Genomic DNA, 26278 nt, shown 5'->3' with positions numbered 1-26278 from the left:
AGGGCTGCTCTTGGATCCTGTAAATGGCCCCAATAGAATTATTTTTGGGGATATTAAAAGGAACTGATGTTAGTGAAGAAGGTGAACTTCACTGAAGGGTAGAACCAGACTTGATAACTGGGCCTACTAGTGAAATATGTTTCAGGCAAACTAAATAGAACAGAGCAAAATGAGCCTGAGCAGAACATTGATTTGTATGGATCAAATCCAAAAAGACTTAAAGAAGAGACAAAGCAGGGAAAAATGGCAGATGGGAGGCAGGACTAACTTGCAGCTCCCACTTGGACAGACATAGCAGTGTCTGGAGAGACACATCATGAACTTTTGCTCCAAGAACTACTGTAGGAACATGCCAGGAGGGCCAAGAGAATCCATCCCTAGGGAAAGTGGGAGAGCACCACATCAAGGGAGCACCCCATGGGACAAAAGAGTCTGAACAACAGCCCTTGAGCCCCAGATCTTCCATCTGACATAGTCTACCCAAATAAGAAGGAACCAGAAAAACAATTCTGGTAATATGACAAAACAAGGTTCTTCAGCAACCCTGAAAGATCACACTAGCTCACCAGCAATGGATCAAAAACAAGGAGAAATCTCTGAATTGCCAGAAAAATAATTCAGAAGGTCAATTATTAACCTACTAAAGGAGGCACCAGAGAAAGGTGAATACCAACTTTAAGAAATCAAAAAAGAGAAATAGATAGCATAAATTAAAAAAATCACAACTTCTGGAAATGAAGGACACACTTAGAGAAATTCAAAAATACACTGGAAAGTCTCAGTAATAGAATTGGACAAGCAGAAGAAAGAACTTCAGAGCTTGAAAACAAGGCTTTCAAATTAACCCAATCTGACAAAGACAAAAAAGAATTTAAAAAAATGAACAAAGCCTCCAAGAAGTTTGGGATCATGTTAAGCAACCAAACCTAAGAATAATTGGTGTTCCTGAGGAAGAAGAGAAATCTAAATGTTTGGAAAACATATTTGAGGGAATAATTGAGGAAAACTTCCCTGGCCTTGCTAGAGATCTAGACATCTAAATACAAGAAGCTCAAAGAACACCTGGGAAATTCATCACAAAAAGATCATTGCCTAGGCACATAGTCGTCAGGTGATCTAAAGTCAAGATAAAGGAAAGAATCTTAAGAGCTGTGAGGCAAAAGCATCAGGTAACCTATTAAAAAAAAACCTATCAGATTAACAGCAGATTTCTCAGCAGAAATCCTACAAGCTAAAAGGGATTGGGATCCTATCTTTAGCCTCCTTAAACGAAACAATTATCAGCTAAGAATTTTGTGTCCAGTGAAACTAAGCTTCATAAATGAAGGAAAGATACAGTCTTTTCCAGACAAACAAATGCTGAGAGAATTCACCACTACCAAGCCAACATTAAAAGGCACTCTAAATCTTGAAAGAAATCCTCAACATACACCAATATAGAACCTCCTTGAAGCATACATCTCACAGGACCTATAAAACCATAATGCAATGAAAAAAATAAGTATTCAGGCAACAACTAGCATGATGAATATAATAGTACCTCACTTCCAAATACTAACGTTGAATGTAAATGGCCTAAATGCTCCACTTAAAAGATACAGAGTGGCAGAATGGATAAGAATTCACCAACCAAGTACCTGCTGTCTTCAAGAGACTCACCTGACACATAAGGACTCACACAAACTTAAGGTAAAGGGGCAGACAAAGATATTCCATGCAAATGGACACCAAAAGCAAGCAGGAGCAGCTACTCTTACATCAGATAAAACAGATTTTAAAGCAACAACAGTTAAAAAAAGGCAAAAAGGGACATTATATAATGATAAAAGGACTAGTCCAACAGGAAAATATCACAATCCTAAACATATATGCACCTAACACTGGAGCTCCCAAATTTATAAAACAATTACCACTAGACCTAAGAAATGAGATAGACAGCAACACAGTAATAGTGGGGGACTTCAATACTCCAGTGACAGCACTAGACAGGTCATCAAGACAGAAAGTCAACCAAGAAACAATGGACTTAAATGATACCCTAGAACAAATGGAGCTAACAGATATTTACAGTCTATGCAACAACTGCAAATATATATTCTATTCATCAGCACATGGAACATTCTACAAGAAAGAACATAAGATAGGCTACAAAACAAGTCTCAACATATTTAAGAAAACTGAAATTATAGCAAGTACTCTCTCAGACCACAGTGGGATAAAATTGGAAATCAACTCCAAAAGGAACTCTCAAAACCATGCAAATACATGGAAATTAAATAACCTGCTCCCAAATGATCATTGGGTCAACAATGGAATCAAGATGGAAATTAAACAATTCTTTGAACTGAACGATAATAGTAACACAGCCTATCAAAACCTCTGGGATACAGCAAAAGCAGTACTAAGAGGAAAGTTCATAGCATTGAATGTCTACATCAAAAAGTCTGAAAGAACTCAAATAGCAAACCTAAGATCACACTTCAAGACACCAGAGAAACAAGAACAAACCAAACTCAAACCCAATAAAAGAAAATAAATAACAAAGATCAGAGCAGAACTAAATGAAATTGAAACAAAAAAAATTCAACAGATAATGAAACAAAAAGATGGCTCTTTGAAAAGGTGAATGAAATCAATAGACCATTAGCAAGATTAACCAAGAAAAGAAGAGAGAAGATCCAAATAAGCTCAATTAGAAATGAAACAGGAGATATTCAAACCGATACTACTGAAATACAAAAGATCATTCAAGGCTACTATGAACACTTTTACAAGCACAAAGTAGAAAACCTAGAAAAGATGACAAATTCCCGGAAATATACAACCCTCCTAGAGTAAACCCTCCTAGAGTAAACCCTCCTAGATTAAACTCCTAGAAGAAACAGAAACTCTGAAAAGAACGAGAGCAAGCAGGGAGATTGAAATGGTAATATAGGCCGGGTGCGGTGGCTCATGCCTGTAATGCCAGCACTTTGGCAGGCCAAGGCGGGCAGATCATTTGAGCTCAGGAGTTCGAGACCAGCCTGGCCAACAACACAAAAATACACTAAAAAATACAAAAATTACCTGGGTGTGGTGGTAGGCACCTGTAATCCCAGCTCTCAGGAGGCTGAGGTAGAAGAATTGCTTGAACCAGGGAGGCAGAGGTTGCAGTGAGCCGAAACTGCACCACTGCACTCCAGCCTGGGGAACAGAGTGAGACACTGTTTAAAAAAAAAAAAAACAAAACAGTAATATGAAAATTGCCAACAAAAAAGTCCAGGACCAGACAGATTCACAGCTAAATTCTATCAAACATTCAAAGAAGAATTGGTACCAATTTTACTGACACTATTCTAAAAGATAAAGAGGGAATCCTACCTTCAATCATTCTATGAAGCCAGTATCACCCTAATATCAAAACCAGGAAAGGATATAAGAGAAAAAGAAAACTACAGACCAATATCCCTGATGAACATAGATGCAAAAACCCTGGACAAAATACTAGCTAACTGAATCCAACAGCATATCACAAAGATAATCCACCATGATCAAGTGGGTTTCAAATGAGGGATGCAGGGATGGTTTAACATATGCAAGTCAATAAATGCAATGCACCTCATAAACAGAATTAAAAACAAAAATCACACGATCATCTCAATAGACACAGAAAAATTATGTGACAAAATCCAGCATCCTTTTATGATTAAAACCCTCAGCAAAATTGGCATGGAAAGGACATACCTTAAGGTAATAAAAGCCATCTACGACAAACCCACAGCCAACATTATATTGAATGGGGAAAGCATTCTCCCTGAGAACTGGAAGAAGACAAGGATGCCCACTCTCAGCACTTCTATTCAACATAGTACTGAAAGTCCTAGCCAGAGCAATCAGACAAGAGAAAGAAATAAAGGGCATCCAAATCAGTAAAAAAGAAGTCAAACTATCTCTATTGACTGATGACATGATCATATACCTAGAAAACTCTAAAGATTCATCCAAAAAGCTCCTAGAACTGATAAATGAATTCAGTAAAGTTTCAGGATACAAAATCAATGTACACAAATCAGTAGCACTGCTATACACCAACAGTGACCAAGCTGAAAATCAAATAAAGACTCAACCTCTTTTACAATAGTGCAAAAAAAAAAAAAAGAAAAGAAAAAGAAATACTTAGGAATATACCTACCCAAGGATGTGAAAGACCTCTACAAGGAAAACTACAAAACGCAGCTGAAAAAAATCACAGATGACACAAACAAATGGAAACACATCCCATGCTCATGGATGGGTAGAATCAATATTGTGAAAATGACCATACTCCCAAAATCAATCTTCAAATTCAATGAAATTCCCATCAAAATACCACCATAATTCTTCACTGAATTGGAAAAAAAATCTTAGAATTCATATGGAACCAAAAAAAGAGCCTGCATAGCTAAAGCATGACTAAGCAAAAAGAACAAATCTGGAGGCATCAAATTACCAAATACCCTATACTATAATGCTATAGTCACCAAAACAGCATGGTACTGGTATAAAAATAGGCACAGAAACCAATGGAACACAATAGAGAACCCAGAAATAAACCCAAATACTTACAGCCAACTGATCTTTGACAAAGCAAACAAAAACATAAAGTCTGGAAAGAACACCCTGTTCAACAAATGGTGTTGGAATAATTGGCAAGAATAATTGGAGAAGAATGAAGCTGGATCCTTATCTCTCACCTTATACAAAAATCAACTAAAGATGGATCAAAGACTTAAATCTAAGACCTGAAACCATAAAGATTCTAGAAGATAACGTTGGAAAAACCCTTCTAGACATTGGCATAGGCAAAGACTTCATGACCAAGAACCCAAAAGCAAATGCAACAAAAACAAGGATACATAGATGGGACCTAATTAAACTAAAGAGCTTCTACACAGCAAAATAAATAATCAGTAAACACATAACCCACAGAGTGGGAGAAAATCTTCACAAACTATGCATCTGACAAAGGACTAATATCCAGGATTGATAAGGAGATCAAACAAATCAGGAAGAAAAAAACAAACAATCCCATCAAAAAGTGGGCTAAGGACATGAATGACAATTCTCAAAAAGAAGATATACAAATGGCCAAGAAACACATGAAAAAATGCTCAACGTCACTAATGATCAGGGAAATGCAAATCAAAACCACAATGCAATACCACCTTACTCCTGCAAGACTGGCCATAATCAAAAAAATAATAGATGTTGGTATGGTTGTGGTGAAAAGGTAACACTTTTACCCTGCTGGTGGGAATGTAAACTAGTATAACCACTATGGAAAACAATGTGGAGATTCCTTAAAGAACTCAAGATAGATCTACCATTTGATCCAGCAATCTAACTACTAGGTATTTACCCAGAGGAAAAGAAGTCATTATATGAAAAAGATACTTGCACATGCATGTTTATAGCAGCACAATTTGCAATTGCAAAAATATAGAACCAGCCCAAATGCCTATCAATCAATGAGTGGATAAAGAAAATGTGGCATATATATACGTATATATATATATACGTGTATATATATATGCGTGTATATATATATACACGTATATATATATGAATACTACACAGCCATAGAAAGAAACAAAATAATGGCATTCGCAGCAACCTGGATGGAATTAAAGACCATTATTCTAAGTGAAGTAACTCAGGAATGGAAAACAAAACATCATTTTGTTATTGCTCCTACTTACGTTCTCACTCATAAGTAGGAGCTAAGCTATTAGGCTTCAAAGGCATAAGAATGATGTTGGGGGACTCAGGGGAAAGGGTGGGGGGTGGTGAAGGATAAAATACTACAAATTGGGTACAGTGTAAACTGTTCAGGTGATGGGTGCATCAAAATCTCAGAAATCACCAGTAAAGAACTTATTTATGTAACCAACCACCACCACCTGTTCCCCTGCCAAAAGAAGAAGGGACAAAGCAGAGAATGCTTTGGTTGGCGCTGGATGACCCAAAGCCTAGAGGAGAATACTTGGGAAGTACCAAGAACAACAATTTTCTTATTTACTGAATGTGATTCTGATGCAGATTCCAGCAGTACAAAGACAGCTGCAAAATGTAAGTATAGGTTGCCTTTAAATAGAAAGCATGACCAGTTGTCATATACTTAGCGAAGCAAAAGGCAGCAGCCTCTGAGAAGGAAAGACCCCATCACTGCATGACCCACAGTCATGCAAACACAGCTCAGACAGTCGGAGGTGGGCTGATGCTAAGCACTTAGAAGCCCCTAGGCACCCTCTAGAGCAGATGAATGAGTGCTAACCTCATTTATATTAGAATGAAGCCAGAGAAAACACCATCAATACCTTTGCTATTTCCAGACTATTTCTGGCTTCCTCTGCATTTAGTGTTTGTAGTTTAGCTTTCTTTATTGGTTTACATCTGTATTCTAACTTGTATTAGAATAAGACCTCCCTCCTTAAAGCTGGAGTTTGAAGTGGGGAATATGTATGTCTTACAATTGCCTCTGAATGGGAGAGACTGGGAGCCTTGTATTCTGTCCCTTACCAAGCATGGGGAAAGAGGAACATAGAACAGTAGATGCTGGCAGAGAAAGAAGTTAAAGGACTAACTCCCTATATAATCCCAAATATGATGTGGCACGGTGGGGGAATGAGGAGTTGGCTGAGGACTAAGAAATGACCCTGGGAGTTTAAGTGGCGAAAGATCTTGGGGTGGTATATCTCAAGGAAATGAAATGGAAGTTCTCAGGCAGTGACCTTACCTCAATCATGTATGCTAGGTAGACGAGGGAATAGAGTGGGGAAAAGATATCGGCCAACTGTCATGGAGGAAGTGATAGAAACAGGCTGAATATTTGGAGGTGGGAGAAAAAACCTAAAATGGGAGATAAAAGAATGTCTCAAGTACTAATGAATAAGAAATACATATTTTGTAAAGAAATTGGTAATGACCAATTTTGATGAATGCTGTATAACCTTCCTAAAGGTTGCAAGAAATAGACAAAAAAGAAAAAAACATTATTCAGTTAAGAAAAAAATTAATGCTTGTTAAACCATCAATCATATTTGTCAATGTGAAAGTTACCTAAAAATAAATTCTAGGTTACTGTTTGATAAATGATTATGATAAGATTACCAGTGATAAATCACTGGAGTCATCTCCATAGCTCTCACTGAGGTTACTAAATTGTTGAACCCTTCACGATTTCCTGTATCTTTAACCCAGGATTCTTCTGAGTCAAAGAAACACAGGGTAAGAGAAAATAGTGGGGGAAGAGGGTAGTACATGGCTAAAGGCATAGAGGTCCGTAAGTGACCACTATTATATTGCACTGGTAATACATTATTATTATGCCACCGCAGAACCAAAGTGCACTCTAAGTGTGGTAACATACTTATGGGATTATTGAATCTACGCATCAAGTGCGAATTACTAAGAGGAAATATGAATGGAATCTTCACATATATTAATAATAGAAAACTACCATTCTAATCATTCTAATCTCTATATGTGTTGAGTTACCATTTATACAAGTCATGGACAATATTAGTTGAAAAAAATTAATCTTCACCTGGCACTGTCTTTGGTACATTTTCAGTTCTTGCAAGAGCTTCTGATTTTCATCTTGTAATTTATTTCTGCTTAGTGCTATCTCATTTACAGCTGATTTCAGTTTTTCAATAATGAACTCATCTCTTTCATTGATTTCACAATTGGGATCTGGGTCACATATCAAACGAGGAATTTCAGAGCTGCTGTCTTCTAAGCACTGTTTTTTACCATTTAGTTGAGTTTGGTAACTTTGTGCCTGTTTCTGAAAAATATAAAAACTGTGTAACTCAAATGAAGAATGTCATATTTAAGCTTACATGAAGTTCAAGAATGATAGAAAAGAATTAGTAGGAATATCTTTAAATATGTTACTACATAATGAAAGTTGGGTCTTTGTAATTCAGTCTTATATTTGTTTTAAAATTTCAATTTCAGATGGCATAAAGAGAAAATATATTTGTATAACCTCAGAGCAAAGATGTAGAGTAGAGAAGGAGGTTAGTGGTAGTAAAGCCATACTAAGCAAGAAAAAAAATCTAGAAGGTGTAAAAAATTCAATTATACAATGGTTGAAAAAAGTCTATAACCAAAAATAAATAAAAACAAACAATTTGATTGTAGGGGAAAAGTTGTCAGTGCATGTAACAGAGTTAATAATTCCTAGTGTACAAACACTTCTACACATCAATAAGAAAAGGGCAAACAATGCAAAAGAAAAATGGGCAAAGTTTATGAATAGGCAATTCACAGAAAGACCTGAGATAGGCTAAAAAGTATATGAGGAGATGTTCAGTCTTACAAGTAGCCAGGGAAATACAAAGTAAAGCAAGCAATCATAAATTCTTTGAGTGCCTTGCCTGTAGGCATACAAAAACATATGCTATTTAATGACACAATAACAATGGAATTTTAAATAGCTCCATCCTTTGAGACATGTAGACTAAATTCACCATTAACAGATATTCTATGCACTTGTGACTATACCCACCTTTGGACCTACTCTCGTTATTTTTTCTTAGTTGGCATGTCTGTTTGTAAATAGATTACTGCTGAATGGTAAAGATACCAATATTTAACTTCTGCTTTTGATTTAGAGAATAGTATTAGATAACTTACCTGAAACTGATTACACTTCTCAGATAATAATTTTTGTTGAGCATCTAAAGAAATCAGATGAGTCTGATATAATATCTCTTGCTTGTCCCATTCTCTTGACTTTGCTCTAAATTCCTTTTAAAAAATGGGGAGACAAACATATTTAAAAATGTTATTCATTTTAAAGTACAGCAAATAAGCCTTCTTTCATTTGTACATCTTCATTCTGAGAAAAAAAAAGTAAATCCATTCTTTACCTATTAGGGAAAACAAACAAAAGAAAAGGTGTCAAATCATTCATGTTGGATTTTTTACCATCTCTAATTTTTGCTAGGAAAATACAGAATTTGTCACTTATTGTTAAAAATGTAAAAAGTCTGTCTTATAACAAATACTTATTACTAATAAGGGAATTTCAAACAACTTTTTTTTTTGTTTTGCATTTGCCACTACTTTCTTTCTATGTCTTGACACGAAATATTTTTTCTTTCATTCACTCAGTTGCCAAATTTCTCCTTTTGTTTTTTTAGAGGGTGGGGCTTGGACTTATTTAGTGACTATTAAGGACTGAATGTTTGTGTCCCCCAGAACAAATACATATGTCAAGCCTAAACCCCAAAGTGACAGCATTATGAAATGGGGCCTTTGGGAGGTAATTAAGTCATGAGAGTGAAGCTCTCATGAATGGGATGAGTGCTCTTATAAGAAGAGCTATGAGAGATTTTGTTTCCTCTCTCTTTCTTTCTCCCTGCCATCTGAGGATACAAAGAGCAGACAGCTATCTGTGAACCAGGAGAAGGGCCCTCACCAGAATCTGACTATGCTGGGGGATATGGTTTGGCTCTGTGTCCCCATCCAAATCTCACATTGAATTGTGATCCCGAGTGTGTGTGTGTGTTGGGGGGTGGCTGGTGGGCACAGGGGTGGTTTCTTTTTTTTCTTTTTTCTTTTTTTTGAGATGGAGTCTCGCTCTGTTGCTCAGGCTGGAGTGCAGTGGCACGATCTTGGCTCACTGCAACCTCCACCTCCCAGGTTCAAGTGATCCTCCTGTCTCAGCCTCCTGAGTAGCTGGGATTACAGTCACGTGCCACTACACCCGGATAATTTTTTGTATTTTTAGTAGAGACAGCATTTCACCATGTTGGTCAGGCTGGTCTCAAACTCCTGACCTCGTGATCTGCCTGCCTCAGCCTCCCAAAGTGCTGGGATTACAGGCGTGAGCCACTGCGCCCAGCCTGGTGGTTTCTAGCAGTTTAGCACCATCTCCCTAGTGCTGTCTCTTGATAGAGTTCTCATGAGATCTGGTTGTTTGAAAGTGTGTAGCACTTCCCCCTTTTCTCTCTCTTTCTCTCCTGTTGGCCACGTGAAGACATGCCTTGCTTCCCCTTTGCCTTCTGCCATGATTCTAAGTTTCCCAAGGCCTCCCCAACCATGCCTCCTGTACAACCTGTGGAACTGTGAGTCAATTAAACCGCTTTTCTTCATAAATTACCCAGTCTCAGGTAGTTCATTATAGCAGTGTGAGAATGGATTAATACACGGGCACTCTGATTTTGGACTACCAGCCTCCAGAACTGTGAAAAATAAATGTCTGTTGTTTAAGCCACCCAGTCTATGGTATTTAGTTATAGCAGCCTGAACTAACTAAGACAGTGACTTTGCCCCTTGTGGCCATGGCCAGGCCTCATTTAGGCAGTACCAATTGGTATAACTGGGAAAGAAATGGTTGAAGTAGGTTGATAAAGCAGGATCAGTTCTTCAGGTTTTTGGTCAAGTAGTGCAGTTATACAGCGTGATTATCTGTTCATATCTTAATAACATGAGCAAAGGATATAGCTCTGGGGATGCCAAAGAAGACATCGCTGCTTCTCCATTTTGCCTAGGGCTGACCATTTATATCCTATCTTTCTGTCCAGGCTTTAAACAACTTGAGGGTAAGGGCTCTTTATTACTTTTGCACCATTCACAGTGCCTGACAAAGTGCCAGGTGCCACTTATATTACATGAATGTACGAACAAAAACATGGTACAGTATTGGCATTTCCTAGAATTTAAACATTCTCAAAAAATGTTGTAAAGAAAACAACATGGTTGGAAACAAACTTTATAGCTACTAAGTCCATGGCTGTATATTATTGCATATAGAAACATGGCATGAATGTAGTGATGTTTTCAACCCTCAATTCAGTAATATTTATTTAGCAGTTAATGTCTACCAGGTTCTGTGGAAAGAAGAAAATCTGGAACTATTTCATAATTAAAAAAAATTTTTGAAAGAAAAAATCAAGGAATATATAATAAAGTAGGGAACTATACACACAAACAAATAATTTTACAATATGTCAGTATGTTAAGTACAATAATGCTGACACATAAAAGCCATGCAGAGGATTTTATGATTATCTTAGCTATTTCCCACAATATATCAAATTGGAACAGTTCATTATAGTCAGAGTGGTTACTATTGTTTTGAAGATGGTTGAAATGACTGGATTGGCAATGCTGGAAAACAAATGCTAATTTAGAGAATGAAAGCTTTATTTTGTTAAAATGAGAAGAACATGGCATTTCATATTTTCTACACAGAAATAATTTTAAAGAACATTTAAGGAAATTTTAGTTTTTAAAATCCATAAGTGCCTAAACAATCAGTGAAGGAAGGCTATAAATTAGGAAGTTTTTACTTTAATGAAAGGTGGGTGACCTGATATTAAGTGATGGTATTAAGGTCGAAGAAGAAATATGGAAAGACCCTCCACATATAACAGTAGCTCATGATAAACAGACTATATTTACTATGATAAATGGAGATAGTCCATTTAAAGTTATTGACTTCGATTTTGACATTCGACATACAAAAATTAGGTACATAAAAACAGGGTCTTTAGCAATAATGGCAAATTTATAAAATGAGGTTCTAGTAGAAAATAGCTAACATTTCAAATTAATGCAATCTAGATTTTAAAAATTTCTGTTTACTTTTAATTTAAAAAGGAATCTTTGGAGTTAGAAGTCAAATTTTGGGCAAGATTGACTTAAGCTGTTCACAGGTTTTAGATAATAGAAATATTTAGCATTTCTTACTCATTAACCTCAAATAATCTTGAAAATAAATATTCCCCAGGATGTTTTAGAGGCAGAAGCATTAACCTCAACTTCTTATAAATACTACAACAGGTAGAAGCGTGGCCAAGAATAGCTAGAAATGTGTGTCACAAACATATCAGCAGGTGCTTATGACAATCCTGGCTTCCTTATTCTTGTCAGATGTACTGGTTTCACAACTAGCGAGTCAGCGCAATATATCCAATAGTATGGAACCATGCAGGGACCTAGAGAGCTTCATAAGGGTTTTTATAGAGACTGGAGTTGTCACGATAGGCTTCAGAGGGTCTGTAGATTTGCCTGGACCTCCAACAGTAAGTTCTTCATGGCTGGAAAAGTTTTTCTGGATCTTTAAGGTTGAGAGTGGATCAGGGTCATTAAAATTAGTTTCTCTTGATAGCTGTATTATTAGATGTTTTAAAAAGCCCTCTAATAAATATTGGAGATGGTCTTTAGTGATTACTATATGTTGGAGACCTTCACCTGTAAAACGGTTTTAACTTTTTATTATGAAGATTTTCATACACACAGAGTAAAACAAACCTCCATGTACCCTTCACCCAGTTTAACTACCATCAACTTAGTCCATCTTTACTTCTCCTATCTCTTCACCCTTTTTTGTTGGTATATTTTAAGGTGACTTCTAGACCTCGTGTGTTTTCATCCCTAAACGCTTCAGTGTGCATCTAAATTTTTTTCACCGTAACAACAATGTTACATATAATGTATTTTAAACCCCATTTACTGATGACAACATGGAATCTTGGTGAGGCAAACAACTTGCCTAAAGGTCAGAGGGCAAACACATGAGTCAGGCAAGGCCTGTTTTCAGTTATCAGTGATCATGTTCTTCGACTACTACATGTGGTACACTGCTATTACTATACTTCTATTAAACACCTCAAAGGTAAAACAGGTTTACCTGCAGACTAAAACTGGAAGGGCCAATCTCTTACACATTAATTTATCAGATGGCTATAAGTAAAAATAGGTACATGAAGTGTTTTTATAATTATTTCAAGTTAAACTGTATATCTGCATAGAGTCTTTAAAAACTTTTGTGTAAGTACAAACATATCAAAACATTTTGCTACAAATTTTCACTATAATTTCATTACATATATATAATGTAAATATTTAGTTTCCTAAATGTAAAATGTGCATACACAAAGTACTTGATACTAACTTAAGGCTTTTTTTGTCTGAAAAATTTTTATTAATGTAGTTCTCCCACAAAAGCCCATGAAAAGTCAGTCGAATGGAAAATTAGTGACTCAATCTCTTCATTTTCAGTGAAAGCACATGTATATTACAGTGCACATCTATCGGCATCTTCCATGAGGTCAGGATATTTCTGAAGCCCGTCTGGTTGTACCACTGCAAGAGCCTGGGAGTACAACACAGTGCATTTTCCTAGAGGGCCAACTTACTTAGTGAAGGTAAGTTTGTTTTTTTAAAAAACTATGTATTATTCAGAAGCATGTAAAATGTGCTGGACTTTTAAAGATTAAAATCTAGGACTTCCTACAAAGATCTTATAATAAGCTGATTTTAGGGCTGTGATCCCGGATTTAATTTTTTTCTGCTCTTTAAGATATTTTAAAGTAGAAGGACTTTTTAATTAAAGAATAAGATGAAAAAGTGCTGGCAAGGGGAGGGATGCTGGGGTTTAGGGCTTGAGAAAAATGAAAGAAATTAAGTGGGATAACATAAGGGTCAACTTGAAGTCAATTAAAAAATAATAATTGGGCAGTACTGAGAATCCAGGTAAAAGTAGATGATAGGAATTTATAGTGTAATCTTTCTGCTGTTCCATGACTTGTAGGAGGAATGCTCAAGAACACAGGGAAGAAAAATAGCTGGTTTGTTTTTTCCAAGGTTGGAAAACGAAGAAGATAAGAATAAGTGCATCAACGACACAGTGTATTTTTAAAGTTTTTTGTTTTTAATTTTTGTGGGTACATAGTAGATATATATAGTTATGAGGACATAGTGAATTTTTTTTAGAGACCAAAATTTTAGAAATTCTGAATGCTTTGGGGCAATTGAATTGGAGTGACATTATGCCTTTAAAGAAAAAAAACCATGAAACTTCAAGCCCTGTTTTAAAAACTGTGATGAGGCTTCATTGGGATTTAACTACCTAATAGCTAAATGGCCATTAAAAGATTTATTAGATATTCACTTTAACTGACCCCAGGGGTGTCCTTCAATTTTACTCAACAGCTGCAGTTTCTTTTGACTTTTTTGGCTCTTTTTTTTTTTTAATCTCCCAAAATGCTGATATATGCAAAAGATGTATACATCAAAGTGATGTTTTAATTCACTAAGTGCCTGAGGGGAAGGTGCACTAAGAAAATATATTCAGTGAGAAGTTAGTTTGTAATAGTGTTTATTACCACAACTGAAGACACCATTGTGGACACTAGAGACAAATAGCCCACAACAATAGGAATCAATCTTTAATACACATGAAGAAACTAAGATAATATATCTCACCTCTAATTTCTGGTTCAAATTGCTCAGTTCAAAGGGTATTTCTTCTTTAAGGTGGCGTAATTCTTTTTGTGGAACTTTGTTTTGTTTCATCTGATGTAATCTCAGTTTTTCAAAGTTATTTGTTAGTTTGGAAAACTGTAAATCACAGAAAATGTTAACATTTTACTATTACCAATTATTTCTAACCTGATTTCACTATATCTCTTTTCCTGTGTACCTCTTTGAAAATTTGTCATGATTAGAAAGTGCAGTAAAGCTTAAATGTTTCAATTAGTGAAGACAGAACCAGTTATTAAAACTAAATTATTGAAGCTGAACACAATTCAGCTTTCATGTAAACTCGAGATTCATTAACTGCACAGTTAAACAATTATTCACTTGATAAATGGCTTGTTCAATTTTGTTTTAATCATATGCAGCAAAGCTCACAATTTTTTTAAAAAACAAGTTTTTTCTTACTTTTAGTTAGTGCTGTCTTGTGTTTACAATTTTAAATCCAGTAAATCTACAAAATAACTAGCTTATACCTTACTTAAGAAAACAGAATATATATTAATTTAAAAGACTTAAGTAACATAAGCCACTTATTCATGTGGATACGTTTAAATCAATTTTAATATCAAAATTGATCTAATATTTTTCTTACTGATAATTCTTTTTATAACATTGTATTATTTTTTCCATTTCCTGTTCTACCTTCAAATAATAGATTCAAAGTAGCATAGTTTATGAACATTTGTGAGGAAATTTCTATACTCATGTATCTGTTTTCAAATGTGTCTTGTTTACACATTTTATTTTAAAATAATTATAGGTTTACAGGAAGTTCCAAAGTTATTACTGAGGTCCCAGGTTCTCTTCACCCAGTTTCCCCCAATATTTACATCTTATTGAACCACAGTACATCAAACCCAGGAAATTGAAATTGGACCAATATATGTATATAGTTCTATGCCATTTTATCACATATATAGATTTATCTGACCACAACCACAATCAAGATATAGACTATTCTGTCACCACAAAGATCTCCTTCATGCTATCCCTTTAGAATCACACTTAGTCCCCTCATCCCCCAACCCCTAATCCCTGAAAACCACTAATTTGTTTTCCATCTCTATAATTTTGAGAATGTTATAAAAAGAAATCATACAGCACATTACCTTTTGGGATTGTATTTTTTTCACTCAGCTTAATGTGAAAGCCATGCATGAATTCCTTTTTAGTGCTGAATAGTATTCCATGGTATAAATGTATCAGTTTGTTTAACCATTCATATATTGAGACATTTTGATTTTTTCCAGTTTTTGTCTACTGTAAATAACGCTATGAACAATGGTGTCTACTTTATCAGATTAATTAAAGTAGCCACTTCTGCTTTTTTCCTCATAATTTTAAATTGAGATATAATTCACCTACTATAAAATTCACCTGAATAATATTCCATTGCATAAATACGCTACATTTTGTTTATCCATTCATCAACTGATAGAAATGTGGGTTGTTTCCACTTTGAGATATTATAAATAATGCTACTGTGAACAGTTACATAGAAGTTTTTGTGTAGATACATGTTTTACTTTCTCTTGGGTATATACCTAGGAGTGGAATTGTTGGATCTTATAGTAACTTTAATAACTTTTTGATGAACAGAAAAATTGTCTTCCAAAATGGCTGTACCATTTTCCATTCCCATTCACAATGCATTGGGTTACAATGTCTCCATATCCTCTCCAACACTCGTTATTTTCTTTTTTATTATAACCATCCTAGTGGATGTGAATGGATATTGTGGTTTTGGTTTCCATATCCCTAATGACTAATGATGTTAAGCATTTTTTATGTGCTTATTGGCCATTCATATATCTGCTTTGGAGAAATATCTATTCAAATATTTATCCATTTTAAAATTTGGTCATCTGTCTTTTTATTATTAATAAGTTATTCATATATTCTAGATACTAATCCCTTATCAAATATATGGTTTACAAATATTTTCTCCCCATTGCTGGGGGTCTTTTCACTTTCCTGATGGTGTCCTTTGAAGCACAAAAGTTTTAAAATTTTAATGACATCAAATTTGTCTAATTTTTTGTTGCTTGTCCTTTTGATGCCATATCTAAGAAACCATTGCCTAATCCAAGGTCATGAAGATTTACTCCTATGTTTCCTTCTAAGAGCTTTTTAGATTTAGGTTTTACATTTGGATCTTTGATCCATTTTGAGTTAATTTTTGTCTGTGGTTTAAGGTAGGGCTCCAACTTAGTTCCTTTGCATGTGGATATCCTCGTGTCATCGCACCATTTGTAGAAGAGACTAATCTTTCTTTATTGAATTATCTTGGCACCACTTCTGCTTTCTATTAATATTTGCATGGTATATTTCTCCATCTTTTTAGTTTCAACTTGCCTATATAGTTATATTTGAAGTGAGTTTGTCATTTTTTAATTTATTGTCAATCTCTGTCTTTCAGTTGGTGTATTTAGACCATTTCTATTTAATGTAATTATTGATATGTCAAGGCTTAAGCCTTTTTTTGTTTCCTGTTTGTTCTCTAGCTTTTGGTTTCTCTATTTTCACTTTCTTGTCTTCTTGTGAATTACATGAGCATTATTTTAGAATCCATTTTGTCTATAGTGTTTTTGATTGTATCTCTTTGTAGATCTTTTTTAGTGGTTGCTGTAGGTATTACACTATATTTACATAATTTATCACAGTCTATTGGTGTTTGGCATCTTTCCAGTTCAAGTGTAGAAATCTTACTTTCCTTATGTTCTTTTACTCTGTTCCATTTATAACACAATTATCTTAGTGTTTCCTGTACATATACTGAAAACCACATTAGACATGGTTATAATTTTTTGCTATCAAAAAATTTAGAAAATACAAGAGGATAAGGAAAGTCTATTGCATTTCCCCCCATGTTTTTTACTCTTTTTGGTGTTTTTACTTCTTCGCTGATGTCTTAAGATTCCTTCTTTATCATTTCTTTTCTGTTAAGAGAACTTTCTTTAGCCATTCTTTTAGGGTAGATCTGCCAACAACAAATCCTTTTAGTTTTCCTTCGTTTGAGAATGTTTTAATTTCCCCTTCATTCCTGAAGGGTATTTTTGCCAGACATAGAATTCTGGGTTGAAAGCTCTGTTCTTTCAGCACTTGAAAGCCTCCATCATTTCCAGAGAGAAAGCCACCATTATCAGAATTGGTTTCCCCAATAGGTAAGGTGTCATTTCTCTCTTGCTGCTTCCAAGATTTTTTTCTTTGTCTTTTGGTTTTCAGAACTTTGACTATGATGTGTCTTAATATGGCTGTCTTTTGATTTATCCTGTTTGAAGTTCACTCAGCTTTTCAATCTGTAGGTTTACTTTTTTTTTTTTTTTGCTAAGTTTTGTAACTTTTCAGCTATTATTTCTTTGAATGCTTTTTCACCCTCCCCATCTTTCTCCTCTCCTTCTGGGTTCTCTGATGATATATAAATTTTAAATTGCTTGTTATCATACTACATGTCCCCAAGGTTCATTTTCTTTTACTCTTTCTCTCTGTTGTTCAGATTGGATAATTTCTATTGTATTATCTTCGAGGTGATTCTTTTCCCTCTGTCCTCCTCATTCTGCTTTTAAGTCTATCCATTGAGTTTTTAAATTTGGTTATTATACTTTTCAGTTATAAAATTTCTAATTGGTTCTTTATATTATTTATTTGCTAAAGCTTTATAATTTTTCATTTATTTCAAGCCATATTTGTAATAGTTCATGGAAGTATTTTTATAACAGCTGCTTTAAAATCAGATAATTCTAACGTGTGTCATCTTGGCCTTGGCATCTGTTGAGTGTCTTTTCTTATTCAAGTTGAGATCTTCTTGGTTCTTTCTATAATGAATGATTTTTATTGATACCTGGACATTTTTGCGTATTGCGTTTTGAGACTCCGGATTTTATTCAAATATTGTGTTTTAGCAGTCCTCCTCTGACAATTTCTAGAAGTGAAAATGGAGTGCCCCTTTATTACTGCCAGGGGATAGTGGATGTCCAAGTCTTCACTTGGCTTCAGTTGGTATCCAATGGGAGGTGCTCCTTATTACTGCTGATTGGAAGTGGGAGTTCAGGCTCCCCACTAGTCTTTCACTAATACACTTTGATTGAAGGGGCATGGGTGCCTTGTAACTCTTCTCACATGGCCTTCAGTGATACTATAGTGGGGGTGGGTGAACTTGTCACCACTAAGCAGTGGTGACTCCTCAACAGCCTTCCTATGATACCACCCGAGAGTAGACAGGGAGAGGTGCCTCCTTACCACCAGGTAGGTGTAGAAGTCCAAGCTCTCCAATGTCACGATGGGTTGATGAGGGCCTTGTTAATGTCTAGTGAGGATGAAAGTCCTGGCTCTCCACTCAGTCCTCTCAGACATTACCCAGGAAAGAGGGCCAGGGTTACCTTGTTACAGCTTAGTGAAGTCAGAAATCTAGGTTTTTCCACTAAGCCTTTGTAGGTGGCAGTGGGGCTATAGTTTTTGTTGTTGTTGTTGTTGTTTGTTTGTTTTCTGTTTTATTAGGCTGGAGTAGAGAGGTTGTTATCTAAAAGTGTATTATCTTGCTAGGCTGTCTCTCTTCTGGTCTTTTGGCTGGAGAGAGCAGACTTTCCTTGGGGCTCTTTTTGTTTGTTTGCACCCATTGGCATAACTGGTTTGCCAGCTTCTGTTACTCAGTCTGAGATATATGAGGCAAAAACAAATCCTAGGGAACTCACTATTGTGACATTCTTGAGTCCCAAGGTCCTTAGCCAATCTGTCTCTTCTCTCCACTTCTCAGAGTCTTATGTTGTTTTATAAATGATGTCCAATTTAATCGGAGGATAGGGAAGAGTATATCTATTCCACAAGCAAAAGCCTCAAATTTATGTACTTAAAATTATAGTTTTATAATGGTTAGAAGGAAAAAAAATAACTCCTTTTTAAAAGGAAAGCAATTTCTAAAAGGAAGCTTTGACAGAGTTGAGTTATTCAAGGCAGGGTGTGGTAAAGTGTATCCTTAAGATGTTTCAGGAAAATGAAATTGTAAATAAAACAGAAATTTCAAAGGAAGAAGCTGTAGAGTGAGCTGGCAGCAACAAAAGCATGTTAGCCACAAGATACCATTTTCTGCTTAGAAAAACAGCATATTACTAGCTTTATGCAAACCGAATCAAGTACATAGTACTTTTCTTTTTCTCTCTTTTCCCCTACTTTCCTCCTTCCTTCTCTTTTGCTCTCCTTCCCTTTCTTCCTCTTTTTCTTTTAACTAGAGAAAAAGAGAAGCAGAAAACTGCAGTGAAAATAGGTGGCTCTCAACAATAATGTAGCATTCCCAGTGTATTCCACGAAACCCCTGTTTACAGTGGTATCAGAATGTTTTAGCTTAAAAAAAGAGAAGAGGCTGGGCATGGTGTCTCACGCCTGTAATTCCAGCACTTTGGGAGGCCGAGGTGGGCATATCATCTGAGGTCAGGAGTTCAACACCAGACAGGCCAACAAGGCGAAACACCATCTCTATTAAAAATACACAAACTAGCTGGGTGTGGCGGTGCGCACCTGTAATCCCAGCTATTTGGAGGCTGAGGCACGACAATCACTTGAACCAGGGTGGCGGAGGTTGCAGTGAGCCGAGATCATGCCACTGCACTCCAGCCTGGGCGACAGAGCAAGACTCTGTCTCAATTAAATAAATAAATAAATAAAAAGAAGAGCTCCATTGTCCAATATCTTTGGAACATGATGGATTGGAAAGGCTAAATCAGTTTGTTTAAGGCAGGACTTCTTATGGCCTGTAATATGCTAATGTGTACCCTTAATCTCCAGGAGGGGAGGAGTCTTAACTTGGCCAGCATTAGTTTAAGCAGCATTTCCTAAACTCACAGTGTTTTCCACAGAACAAATTTTTATTAAGTTACCATAAAGATATTTTTTGGTTAGCACTGAAAACCAGCCATCAGCCAAATAATAAAATAGAGCGGCAAAGCATCAAATGGCAAGGATTCATATATTAAATGACTGCTTGGTGCCTGTAAACAAAGCCAAGAACTTTTTAACAAGATGAAAACATACCCAAACAGAAATGAAAGATTTGGAAAGCAGTGACTGAGCTGGTTAAATACAACTTAGAGATGGCACCTAACTTTCTAGATTTCTGTGTGGTTTTCAAACCTACTACAGATTGTGATCTCTGTATTTATATTGACCAATATGTAATGATTTAATGTTTATGTTGTTGTTTTACAGCCTTATCTTCATAGAAAAATAAAGTTTGAGGTGACTTACATGCTAAATGCTCAGAGTCTAAGCTAGTAAAAACCATATATAATTTTATAACTCAAGCTACCATACAGTGGCAGTTACTTGAACTATAGGCAAAATGTCTAGGTAGACTAAGAACTAGTCTTGTAAAATCATCTGTTAAGTGGCATCAAATGTTTCATATTTCAATCTAAATGGCTTAATTACCTCCTAAAACGTATTTTAAAAGGTTCAGTAATTGCTTAGGCTCCTTTAATTAAATTATCATATGTGAAATATTTGTACTCCAAAAAAAGTTGGTCGTAAAGTAAAATTTCGTAATCAAACCATATTTCCCATTGATTCATTCACTAAGTTAAGCAAAGATATAGCATCTACTACATTTGACATACTCAAATGATTACTACCCTACGTGCTATCTGTGGTAAAGAAGGCATTTTGTGTGCCTTCTTTGTGTGAAGATACAGGGATAAGTGAAAAAGAAATCTTTATCCTTCTCAATACATATGCAGAAGCACTATCATGTAAGAAACAGTCCTACCAGTAACAAGGTAATAAAGACCAGTTTTATTATTTCAATTATCTATTTCATAACAGCAAACTTCCACATTTTAAATTATCACAGAATTGAGAACATCTTTATTAGATAGTAATAACCACAAAAAATCATTGTTTTTTGTTGTTGCTCACAGAATTATTTTTTGTGAGCTAATTATTATTTAATTCATCAACAAGTCTCTTGAGAAATACAAAGCCATTTGTCTACTACTGTGCTAACGGAGGCACAGAAAATATAGCAAGACAACAATCTAGTAAGAGACAAAATCAATGCATATAAAACAGGGAAAGACATGACCAAGCTTATAATTAAAATACAAGACATTTGTTTATACTGAAAACAGTTTAAAGGTAACACAACTCTACAGGTAAAAAAAAATATCAAAATGTGTGATATTAAATTATAATAAGTTTTCTTACTTGAGCCTTTAGGCTTTGTAGTTGTCCTTCATAATTCTGAGTCATTGCTAAATTACATTTTTCCAGACTGTCCAATTTCTGTCGAAGTAACCCTACCTGCATGAAGAATAAAATTTAATTTTGCTTTTTCTAAATTTTGCCTGACAAAATCAGAAAATGTGCAAAAGAGAAGAACAATTCAAATAAAATGGCTGTACCAAACCAAGAGTAAATATTTGTACTGCACTTCTTAAAATAGCTGTCAATAATTAAATTCACAAAAACCAAACATTGCTAGCACTATTCCACAAGGTACACATTAGGACAGTACGGATGTTTAACAAAAGATCCTTATCATCATCACATTTAAAATTCAGGGTTAGAATTTACTTTGCATTATCCTTTTGGGAGGCTATGTCATCATTCCAAGCAAAACCTCTACCAATATAATTCAGCTTTTTTTTTTCTCCATTACCTTCAAGAGGATCTCTGTTTTAGTGGTATTATGAAATAATTGATACATTTTTATAACAACTAATACATTAAAAAGAAAAAGAAAATTGTCTAAGAGCAGTTCCTAAGGATTTGGCTTATATAATTTGTCTCTTTAAAAGGCAGATGAGGCACTTGTTTACATATCTGTGTCAGTATACATATAAAAGCTAAAAGAAGAAGAATGCATATGCCATGTTTTGATGACCTACCTCTACTGTGAAGGAAAACTAGATGCCAATAACTAAGTTACCTATGCCAAACAATAATATAGTTAACTATGCCAAAAAACTAAGTTCCACTGAGAAGTCAATAAAGGTAGAAAAATGGCTGATGAACAAGTTAACTAATGATGTTTTGTTACGGTATATAACTAGCAAACATTTCCTTTAAACATTTCTTTTCCCAAAAGAAAAACTCACAGACACAAAGTCCACATCAAATAAAGCATATGGTTTTCCTGAACGCCTTCGCAGGCCTGAGAGCACTCATATATTCTTCTATGACCACCAGCTTGGCAGTGAGCAGCCTAGAGGGACTAAGGGAACTCCTCTTAAGTGGGTGTCCCAGGTATACACACACCCCTTTACCAAACTCTTTTCTCCTTGGTCCTATTATCAATTCTTGACATCTTACTTCTATTTTTTCCAGCATATTCAAAGAAGCAAATGTTACTGAACTCTGCCTTGTCCACAGTTTTGATGACTACTTCTTTGTTTCTGCAGCAGCAAAAGTACTTACATCTTTACTTGCAAACAATATTTTACATATATATTAAATATTTGCTTACTTTTACAGATGGCATTGACACTATGTATCTGTCTCTATCAGCAAACATCTATGGATTTAGGTTCTGATTTTCACTTATTTGATATAATACATTTAGCCTATAATTTGCTGACAGAATTTCAAGCAATAAATGCTGTTGCTGATGCCTGATAAAAAGTATGTATAATAAAAACATATTCTGATAGAATACTATATGTAACAGTCTGATGAATTAGCAATTTGTTAATATATGTATTCAGTACCTCTTGACCTTTCTGATCCAAACAAGTTTGTGCATTTGCCAATTCTTGATCCCGAAGATCTAATCGTGTCTCCAAAGCCCGCATCTTTCTTTCCCAATCCATTTTCTTGTTGCTTACCATGATGTCAATTTGTTCCATTAATTCCTGAAGCTCAGCCTCACAAGGAGAAGTTCTGGCAATCGTAGGAAAGTAAAATACATTTTAAAGTAGTGAAATGTGAGGGCAAAAAAAATTATTACATTGCTCTGCATAGCTTGAACATTATTTCCTGAAATTGTTCAATTATTTAAATAGGAGTAAGTTCAAAAGCTGAAGGTTAATTTTTAAAATTAATAAAGCCAATTTCAGAACTAACAGTGTATATATACTTAATTTTTTAAAATAACATTTTTTAGAGTAGGCTAATTCTAAGGAATATGCTAATTAGGAAAAATTATAAGACTTAGCTTCAGGATCAATGCTCTTCCATATAGGCATACATATACCTATGTCTATCATAACTTCAGAAGGTTTGACAGAGGCAAACTGGGATATCATTCCTGTCTGTTAAGGACAGAAGAGCAAGCCTGGGCTAGGTAGGATGAGATTCAAGGGTACCAACTGGGCTATAGTATGGCTCCTCAAGGAGAGGAATTTGGCATGATATGGCTGGTGTCTGTTTCTAAGGAATTGGATCAGGCAGTGATATAGTTTGGCTGTGTCCCCACCAAAATCTCAACTTGAATTGTATCTCCCAGAATTCCCACATGTTATGGGAGGAAACTAGGGGGAGGTAACTGGATCATGGGGGTCAGTCTTTCCTGTGCTATTCTCATGATAGTGACTAAGTCTCATGAGATCTGATAAGTTTATCAGGGGTTTCCACTTTTGCTTCTTCCTCATTTTCTCTTGCCTCCATCATATAAGAAGTGCTTTTTGGCTCCCCCCATGATTCTGAGGCCTCCCCAGCCATGTGGAACTGTAAGTCCAATTAAACCTCTTTTTCTCCCCAATCTTGGGTATGTCTTCATTAGCAGTGTGAAAACAGACTAATACAGTAAATTGGTACCAGTAGAGTGGGGCGTTGCTGAAAAGATAACCGAAATGTGGAAGCAACTTTGGAACTGGGTAATGGGCAGAGGTTGGAACAGTTTAGAGGGTTCAGAAGAAGATAGAAAAATGTGGGAAATTTTGGAACCTCCTAGAGACTTGTGAATGGCTTTGACAAAAATGCTGATAGTGATATGAACAATAAGGTCCAGGCTGAGGTGGTCCCAGATGGAGATGAGGAACTTGTTGGGAACTGGAGTAAAGGTGACTCTTGTTATGTTTTATCAAAGAGACTGGAGGCATTTTTCCTCTGACCTAGAGATTTGTGGAACTTTGAACTTGAGAGAGATGATTTAGGGTATCTGGCAGAAGAAATTTCTAAGCAGCAAAGCATTCAAGAGGTGACTTGGGTGCTGTTAAAGACATTCAGTTTTAAAAGTGAAACAGAGCATAAAAGTTCAGAAAATTTGCTGCCTGATGATGCAGTAGAAAAGAAAAACCCATTTTTTGAGGGGAAATTCAAACCAGATGCAGAAATTTGCATAAGTAGCAAGGAGCCTAATGTTAATCCCCAAGACCATGGGGAAAATGTCCCCAGGACTTGTCAGAGACCTTCACAGCAGCCCCTCCCATCACAGGCCCAGAGGCCCAGGAGGAAAAAGTGGTTTCATGGGCCAGGCCCAGGGTCCCCATGCCGTGTGCAGCCTAGGGACTTGGTGCCCTGTGTTCCAACTGCTCCAGCCATGGCTAAAAGGGGCCAATGTAGAGCTTGGGCTGTGGCTTCAGAGGATAGAAGCCCCAAGTATTGGCAGCTTTCACATGTTGTTGAACCTTCAGGTGCACAGAAGTCAAGAATTGGGGTTTGGGAACCTCCGCCTAGATTTCAGAAGATATACGGAAATGCCTGGATGCCCACGCAGAAGTTTGCTTCGGGGCGGGGCCCTCACAGAGAACCTCTGCTAGGGCAGGGCAGAAGGAAAATGTGGGGTAGGAACACCCACACAGAGTCTCTACTGGGGCACTGCCTATTGGAGCTGTGAGAAGAGGCCACTGTCCTCCAGACCCCAGAATGGTAGATCCAACAACTTGCACTGTGCACCTGAAAAAGCCACAGACACTCAATGCCAGCCTGTGAAAGCAGCCTGGAGGGAGGCTGTGCCCTGCAAAGCCACAGGGGCAGAGCTCCCCAAGACTATGGGAACCCACCTTTTGCATCAGCATGACCTGGATGTGAGACCTGAAGTCAAAGGAGATAATTTTGGAGCTTTAAGATTTAGCTGCCCTGCTGGATTTCAAACATGCATGGGGCCTGTAACCCCTCTGTTTTGGCCAATTTCTCCTGTTTGGAATGGCTGCATTTACCCAATACCTGTACCTCCATTATATCTAGGAAGTAACTAGCTTGCTTTTGATCTTACAGGCTCATAGGTAGAAGGGACTTGCCTTGTCTCAGATGAGACTTGGGACTGTGGATTTTTGGGTTAATGCTGTAATGAGTTAAAACTTTGGGGGACTGTTGGGAAGGCATGATTGGTTTTGAAATGTGAGGATATGAGATTTGGAGGGGCCAGGGTTGGAATGATATGGTTTGCCTGTGTCCCCACCAAAATCTCAACTTGAATTGTATCTCCCAGAATTCCCATGTGTTGTGGAAGAGACCTGGGGTGGGGAGGTAATTGAATCATGGGGGCTAGTCTTTCCCATGCTATTCTCGTGATAGTGAATAAGTCTCACAAGATCTGATGGTTTTATCAGGGGTTTCCACTTTTGCTTCTTCCTCATTTTCTCTTGCCTCCACCATGTAAGAAGTGCCTTTCACCTCCTGCCATGAATCTGAGGCCTTCCCAGCTATGTAGAACTGTAAGTTCAATTAAATCTCTTTTTCTTCCCAGTCTCAGGTACATCTTTATCAGCAGCATGAAAACAAACTAAGGCAGGCAGGTATGGGGAGATACTGTAAGTCTTTAGACAGTGAGGTTACTAATAGTCATACACATAGTAATATCTTGGGTCCAGGAGGGTTTATTGAGTTTCAAACAAAATGCTTAGTATAACAGCTAGGACTATAGCAACTGTTGTTAAGACAGATTGGTAAGTGCTCTCACTACAGAGTTCTTTTTCAAAGAAGCTGAAGCATTCTCCAGGGAGCTGGTGTAAGTCCAGTCACTCAGACTGGATAAGCAGGTAGTTATTGAGGTCTTACACTTCAGCCTAAGGAACATACAAACGTCCAGATTAGAAAAGCAAGTTATTTCAGC

At 36.3% G+C, this 26278-nt stretch overlaps 2 protein-coding genes across 6 annotated transcripts in view; one reads left to right on the top strand and one right to left on the bottom strand.

Moving 5' to 3' along the window:
- SMCO4 (single-pass membrane protein with coiled-coil domains 4) overlaps positions 1–26278 on the top strand; it is a 300612-nt gene that overhangs the window by 158909 nt on the left and 115425 nt on the right. The window contains exon 4 of one of the 2 annotated variants that reach the window (XR_010113376.1): positions 13039–13184. The gene's annotated coding sequence lies outside the window, so the exon portion shown is untranslated. Of the gene's footprint in view, positions 1–13038; positions 13235–26278 lie in introns of those variants that run through there. The other variant, XR_010113377.1, reaches the window with a different exon arrangement.
- Positions 1–26278, bottom strand: part of DEUP1 (deuterosome assembly protein 1) — a 102349-nt gene that overhangs the window by 53711 nt on the left and 22360 nt on the right. For all 4 annotated transcript variants that reach the window (XM_055094759.2, XM_034933541.3, XM_003813780.5 and 1 more), the window contains exons 3-7: positions 22992–23163; positions 21490–21585; positions 14245–14379; positions 8662–8775; positions 7565–7807 (exon numbers count right to left, since the gene is read on the bottom strand). In XM_055094759.2, coding sequence (XP_054950734.1) covers positions 7565–7807; positions 8662–8775; positions 14245–14379; positions 21490–21585; positions 22992–23163 — 760 coding nt within the window. The remainder of the gene's footprint in view (positions 1–7564; positions 7808–8661; positions 8776–14244; positions 14380–21489; positions 21586–22991; positions 23164–26278) is intronic.

This window comes from Pan paniscus, chromosome 9 (genome assembly GCF_029289425.2).
Source record: "Pan paniscus chromosome 9, NHGRI_mPanPan1-v2.0_pri, whole genome shotgun sequence".
Taxonomy (NCBI): domain Eukaryota; kingdom Metazoa; phylum Chordata; class Mammalia; order Primates; family Hominidae; genus Pan; species Pan paniscus.
The sequence above is the reverse complement of the archived record's forward strand: the minus strand, read 5'-3'. Positions and strand labels throughout refer to the sequence as shown.